At 44.5% G+C, this 7,545-nt stretch overlaps 1 protein-coding gene across 1 annotated transcript in view; it reads left to right on the top strand.

The window, feature by feature from the left end:
- Window positions 1–1,586: 1,586 nt before the first annotated feature.
- Window positions 1,587–7,545, top strand: part of LOC139384949 (ETS domain-containing transcription factor ERF-like) — an 85,442-nt gene continuing 79,483 nt past the window's right edge. The window contains exons 1-3 of the mRNA XM_071129896.1: window positions 1,587–1,686; window positions 2,464–2,600; window positions 2,746–2,750. Coding sequence (XP_070985997.1) covers window positions 1,587–1,686; window positions 2,464–2,600; window positions 2,746–2,750 — 242 coding nt within the window. The remainder of the gene's footprint in view (window positions 1,687–2,463; window positions 2,601–2,745; window positions 2,751–7,545) is intronic.

Below are 7,545 nucleotides of genomic sequence, written 5' to 3' on the forward strand. Positions count from 1 at the left end.
CCTCATATGAACTGCAACTCAGTAAAATCTTTGAAATTGTTGCATGTGGCGCTTATATTTTTGTTCAGTATAGTAACATACTGTATGTGCCTATTGGTTGGCTTCTCCAGTTATCTGTGATCCCAGTCTCCCAGACAAGCAGTAATGTAATGATCACCATTCGCATCATTATAGCATGGTCTTATTAAGAGGAAAGAAGACAGAAATCAATACAGGATACCTTTAGCAGCGGCGCTGAAAACGAGGGAGAGGCGGGAGGAGGAGGAGGGGAGGGAGGAAGGGAGGGAGGAAGGATGGAGCGAGGGAGCATGAGGGAGGAGGGGTGGGAGGTAAGGTGGTGGTAATGTGTGAGTAGCGGGTGCTCTCGCTTCAATGTTGCAGCCAGCGTAGTGGCAGATCGCTAGAATACTGGAGGGAGCCGGGTCGAGTGAGCTATTTGGGGTTCCCAAAAATCTGGGACAAACAGGCAGACAGAAAGACACACAGGCGGATGGACGGAAAGATAGGCAAGTGCTCCGACAAAAACGAGAAACGTAACGGATATTCGGCTTTCTTTTTATGTTGTTTCCGTTCTTTATTTATTTGGCTTTATTTATTTATTTATCGATTGATTGCGTTTTAATTACTGCCTTGTGACAGGGAGTGAGGGAGGAGGAGCGTAGGCCAAGCGGGCACGTTGTGTAGCCTTTCCAAATGTTTATTTATTTCAGCTGATTAGCTTATTAATGCGACTATTTTACATGCATTTTAAACACGATTCGCTGCTTTGTAGCCTGCTTATGGGTGAATGTGTGTGTATATAGCCTACATGTGAGGGGCAGTGAGAGAGTGCAATCAGCTATAAACCAAATAAAGTAGATTCACCAAAAATAACAAATCCAAATATATCACAATAATTGTTGTACTTTATGCACGCCAGCGTGACTCGGGTTTCGTCTGTTTCTATTATCCATTTTATTTACCAGCGCAAACCAAAGCTAACCCGGGTGAGTGACGCTAAGAAACTAGCGACTGTTACGGTGTTTGTTCTCACGCCTGTCGATAGGAAAACAGTAGGCTAACATTGAGACTATGCTAATATAAACGCATACATGATAAATAGAACGATTAGACTAATGTATGGTTACTTACAGTTTGCCACGGCATACGAGAGAGACAGGAGCAAAAATCTGGACATAACCACAGGCTTATAATACAAGTATTATTACTATATTAGTCCTGATAGTGTTCTTCTGATATAGTAGTGGGAGTTCAGTTGTGGTTCTATCCGTCTGTGTGTTGGGTCTGGGCTGTTTCCTTAGCCTGATTGCTGCACAGTCAAGGAGCACCATATATATATATATGTTTTATGCACATTTACATCCAAAATCCTGCGGATGAGAAACAGACATCCTAAAACGTAAATAGAGCTATCCAGCATAGCCTAGATGTGTACGCGCCATCAACTGGTAAGCTAAACAACGAATGTTCTAAGTTTTCGATACCAAGTATATTTCAAACGGACGAAGATACACAGAAGAGGAACCATCTTGTCACAATATTACTGAAAAATGATATGAAACAAAACCAGAAGACGGAGGAAGATCATGTTTGTTCCCTTGCCGGTGCCGTTCATGTTTCAGAGAACTGCCCCTGACCTCAACGCCTGGCGTCTGAAGTCCCCGTTGGCTCTACGTTCCGACTCCGGTAAGACATTTTCTGTTATTCTTGCCATGTCGGTGAGGTTCAGTCATGCATTCCCGCCCCACCTTAACGACTCCCATGTAGCGCGCTTTTCGGTGCCGATTATCCACTCGGAACTGGAAAGTGTTCTGGGCACACACACACTTCTGTGTTGAAGGCTGGAATACACTCCTCTTCTCTCTTGTTTTAAATGTGTAAATAAACAGTCCATAGTTTAAAATTAGACTGCAAATAATTGCGTGTAAACGTCATTTTCTCCATTCCCTTGAAAGAACACGTGCTCGTAATGTGCGACGGGTCCATCTTGTGTTTATTTACGTTCCTTTTCTCCCGGTGATGTATCCCTCTTTCTGTCCCCTCTCTCCATCCTTCCCCTCTCCTCCGCTCCGTACGCCTGTGCCTCAGCCTCCGTCTCTCCCGAACTACACTCTCTGCAGGCAGGAAATATTCATGCAAACTTATCGATCCTGCGGAGATCGATTCCTGGGCTGGTGGAAAGAGGGAGAGGGGAGAAAGAGGCAAATATACGGTGAAAGGGGAAGGACTGTGAACGAGGAGAAGGGAGAATACTGTCTTTATTTCGTTTTATTTAACTTATTTTCGACAGTGTGCGTGTATATCTGTGTTGTGATTCAGACATTGAACTGACATTTTGTCGAATAGGCAGGCCTCTTCTGTCTCAATTCGAGACAATGGTTAGATGTGTGTGGATAACACCTTTATTTCAGTAGCCTGAACATGACAGACATTGATTTCTCAGGACCACGTTTGTCTGTCCAGATGCTTGTCTGCGTGTGGTGTCAGTGTGGCTGGTCGCTAAACCCGTCTGTGGCGCCGTCTGCGTTTCATCTGCGCTGCAGCGGAATAAAAGGACGCATGGTGGGAGCAGCCAGTCCGGCTTCCGTGTGTCGCTGCCAGTGTGTCACTGTGGCGTCGTCTAGCTCTGGAATTAGGCAGCCGCCCAGACGTGAAACGGCAGCGGCTTACAGTTTTTCTCTTCATCCTCAGTAGGGAGTGGAAGTATGCGTAATGTCCCTGATCTCGGTGTGTATGTTTGTGTAGAGGCAGTAGGGTTGGGAGGGGGTTGGTGGAAAATACCATATGAATGCACTGAGCGTTTATCTTCCACCCTCCCGATTTATTAAAGCCATTCAGAATGCATGCACACAATGCCTGTCACGGTTTAATGGTGCATAAATACAGCTCGTTGTGCACCTATGACGGTGTCTGCGTTCTTAAAGAGACAGGCACACATTTATCTGTGTTAGACTATATTTTTCTCTCTTTTTCCAATGTGTAATTTTCAGATCAGTTCAAGTTCATTTGATTTCAGAAAGGCGAGTTTCTCTCCACCTTCATTTACTATCTGTCACAAGAAGGGTGTTTATACACCATGGTGTAAAGATGAGGGGATGTGTGAGAGAGAGAGAGAGAGAGGGCAGAGGGGAGAGGGGAGCGTAGAGGGAGGAGAGTGACCTGTTACCTAGGTGTATCTCTAGAGTTAGCATATAGAGGAGAGGGAGGAGAGTGACCTGTTACCTAGGTGTATCTCTAGAGTTAGCACATAGAGGAGGGGGAGGAGAGTGACCTGTTACCTAGGTGTATCTCTAGAGTTAGCATATAGAGGAGGGGAAGGAGAGTGACCTGTTACCTAGGTGTATCTCTAGAGTTAGCATATAGAGGAGGGGGAGGAGAGTGACCTGTTACCTAGGTGTATCTCTAGAGTTAGCACATAGAGGAGGGGGAGGAGAGTGACCTGTTACCTAGGTGTATCTCTAGAGTTAGCATATAGAGGAGGGGAAGGAGAGTGACCTGTTACCTAGGTGTATCTCTAGAGTTAGCATATAGAGGAGGGGGAGGAGAGTGACCTGTTACCTAGGTGTATCTCTAGAGTTAGCACATAGAGGAGGGGGAGGAGAGTGACCTGTTACCTAGGTGTATCTCTAGAGTTAGCATATAGAGGAGGGGAAGGAGAGTGACCTAGGTGTATCTCTAGAGTTAGCACATAGAGGAGAGGGAGGAGAGGAAGGACAGAGAAGCAAAAGATGGAGCGGGTACTGGGAGGAGTTTTCGAGATCTGCACGTTGAAAAATTGCAAATGTCAGAGTGAGATAAAAAAAATGGAGAAAGAAGGAGAGAGAAGCCGGTGAAAGTAAAAGCAGATGACAGAGTGAAGAATGAGTCTGGAGAAGAAAAGGTGAACTGTACCAGAGTCATTATGGAGCATGATATGTTGCTAATTCTGCATAACAACATAACCTATTGTAACACACACTCTCTCTCTCCAGCCTGTACTTTTTATGTTCTTCCCACATTACAGACCCTCTGGGGCTTACCTCCCAACACAACAAGTCACCTAGCACACTACACGCGTTGGACTGTTTTCCAGCTGGGCAGACATTCATTCACAGTGGTCTATATGTAATGGTATCTGGGCAGACATTCATTCATAGTGGTCTATATGTAATGGTATCTGGGCAGACATTCATTCATAGTGGTCTATATGTAATGGTATCTGGGACAGGAGTGTATATACCAAAGGGGATACTTAGTTGTACAACTGAGTTCAAACGCAGTGTGTCCTTTAACCCGACCTCTCTGAATCAGAGCATGCAGGGGGCTGCCTTTAATTGACGTCATCTGCACCCAGGGAGCAGTTGTTGTTGGGGATTAACTGCCTCGGGGATTCGAACCGGCACCCTTTCGTTTACTGGTCCAACGCTCTTAACCACTAAGCTACCTGCCACCCCTGTGTAGTGTAGTACAGAGTAAAGTGGTTTGTGACACCATCATCATTAACCGCTGTATGAAACTTTAATGTGGCCGGGCTTGATATGATGGAATAGGACTGAAACTGTAGCCTTACATTAGTTTCCTTTACACACACACATATTTGAAAACAATAACTTTATTTCTACCTGTGTGGATTTACAGTGCCTTGCGAAAGTATTCGGCCCCCTTGAACTTTGCGACCTTTTGCCACATTTCAGGCTTCAAACATAAAGATATAAAACTGTATTTTTTTGTGAAGAATCAACAACAAGTGGGACACAATCATGAAGTGGAACGACATTTATTGGATATTTCAAACTTTTTTAACAAATCAAAAACTGAAAAATTGGGCGTGCAAAATTATTCAGCCCCTTTACTTTCAGTGCAGCAAACTCTCTCCAGAAGTTCAGTGAGGATCTCTGAATGATCCAATGTTGACCTAAATGACTAATGATGATATATACAATCCACCTGTGTGTAATCAAGTCTCCGTATAAATGCACCTGCACTGTGATAGTCTCAGAGGTCCGTTAAAAGCGCAGAGAGCATCATGAAGAACAAGGAACACACCAGGCAGGTCCGATATACTGTTGTGAAGAAGTTTAAAGCCGGATTTGGATACAAAAAGATTTTGCAAGCTTTAAACATCCCAAGGAGCACTGTGCAAGCGATAATATTGAAATGGAAGGAGTATCAGACCACTGCAAATCTACCAAGACCTGGCCGTCCCTCTAAACTTTCAGCTCATACAAGGAGAAGACTGATCAGAGATGCAGCCAAGAGGCCCATGATCACTCTGGATGAACTGCAGAGATCTACAGCTGAGGTGGGAGACTCTGTCCATAGGACAACAATCAGTCGTATATTGCACAAATCTGGCCTTTATGGAAGAGTGGCAAGAAGAAAGCCATTTCTTAAAGATATCCATAAAAAGTGTTGTTTAAAGTTTGCCACAAGCCACCTGGGAGACACACCAAACATGTGGAAGAAGGTGCTCTGGTCAGATGAAACCAAAATTGAACTTTTTGGCAACAATGCAAAACGTTATGTTTGGCGTAAAAGCAACACAGCTCATCACCCTGACCACACCATCCCCACTGTCAAACATGGTGGTGGCAGCATCGTGGTTTGGGCCTGCTTTTCTTCAGCAGGGACAGGGAAGATGGTTAAAATTGATGGGAAGATGGATGGAGCCAAATACAGGACCATTCTGGAAGAAAACCTGATGGAGTCTGCAAAAGACCTGAGACTGGGACGGAGATTTGTCTTCCAACAAGACAATGATCCAAAACATAAAGCAAAATCTACAATGGAATGGTTCAAAAATAAACATATCCAGGTGTTAGAATGGCCAAGTCAAAGTCCAGACCTGAATCCAATCGAGAATCTGTGGAAAGAACTGAAAACTGCTGTTCACAAATGCTCTCCATCCAACCTCACTGAGCTTGAGCTGTTTTGCAAGGAGGAATGGGAAAAAATGTCAGTCTCTCGATGTGCAAAACTGATAGAGACATACCCCAAGCGACTTACAGCTGTAATCGCAGCAAAAGGTGTCGCTACAAAGTATTAACTTAAGGGGGCTGAATAATTTTGCACGCCCAATGTTTCAGTTTTTGATTTGTTAAAAAAGTTTGAAATATCCAATAAATGTCGTTCCACTTCATGATTGTGTCCCACTTGTTGTTGATTCTTCACAAAAAAATACAGTTTTATATCTTTATGTTTGAAGCCTGAAATGTGGCAAAAGGTCGCAAAGTTCAAGGGGGCCGAATACTTTCGCAAGGCACTGTAGATCACAGGCGTATAAGCCTAGGCAGGCTACGGCTGGGAAACAAGAGGAACTCTGTTCAGGAGAGAATGTGGTTAAGTAGAAAGAAGGAGTTATATTCTTTATAAACTGCTAGGGTGAATGAGCTACAACTCTCTTCATGTTCATGAGCCAACATAACAGGATCCATTGCGGTAGGACAGACACTATAAGGTGAGTCAAAAGGAAGACACAGTAATTCACAAGGGCTACATAGCGAACATAATAAGTAAAACGTTTTATGATGGATTCTCATGACAGTTGAGTTGGCATACGCTACGCAGTGTATGTGAATTGACGCGCTCTACTCTGGCATGCAAATTATGACGCCGCTTTGATGCAAATTTTGACGTGTCTCTCTGTATTGTTTCGGCTTCAATTAGTCGCTTGTACACACGACAAACCATTACACACTCTCACACACACCCTCTCGCACATTTAATCCCACTAATTTAGCTTCATACGCCTCATGGCTGTAGAGCCATTAAGCCACAGGCACACAGATACTGCTCTAGTCAATATCTATTGTCTATGCTATGCTGTGTATGCATTTGTGTTTCATATGATGTATGCTAATAAACAAGCTATAGTTTTACATTCATATTTGTGTCAAGATCCTGTATGGTTCTGTATAGTATAGGGACATGTTCGTTTCTGTGCTTGTGTGTAGTGCCGGTGCCTGTATGAGAAACGATTTGATTGTGCACGTAGGCCGATGCATATGCTTACATGTGTTTTTGTGTGTCTGTGTCCGAACCTGCCCGTGTGTGTATAGATTGGAGCGTGGAGGGGAGTGTGTGAGTCCCAGTGTTAACATGATTGCGAATGACAAAATGTCAACCTGGGTTTGTTAGGAACGTAATGGGGAATCAATAGACACAAGAAAGATGTCAATACAACATGCTCTATACCATTAAGGCTACTGCTCCCCCCCCCCCCTCTCTCTCTCTCTCTCTCTGTCTCTCTGTCTCTCTCTCTGTCTCTCTCTTTCTCTCTCTGTCTCTCTCTCTCTCCCTCTCTCTGTCTCTCTCCCTCTCTCTCTCTCCCTCCCTCCCTCTGTCTCTCTCCCTCTCTCTGTCTCTGTCTCTCTCTGTCTCTCGCTCTCTCTCTCTCTCTCGCTCTGTCTCTCTCTCGCTTGCTCTCTCGCTCTCTCTCTTTCTCTCTCTCTAACTCTCTCTCTCTCTTGCTCTCTCTCGCTCTCTCTAGCTCTCTCTCTCTCTCTCTCTCTAGCTCTCTCTCTCTCTCTCTCTCGCTCTCTCTAGCTCTCTCTCTCTCTCTCTCTC

Source organism: Oncorhynchus clarkii, chromosome 3 (assembly GCF_045791955.1).
Source record: "Oncorhynchus clarkii lewisi isolate Uvic-CL-2024 chromosome 3, UVic_Ocla_1.0, whole genome shotgun sequence".
Taxonomy (NCBI): domain Eukaryota; kingdom Metazoa; phylum Chordata; class Actinopteri; order Salmoniformes; family Salmonidae; genus Oncorhynchus; species Oncorhynchus clarkii.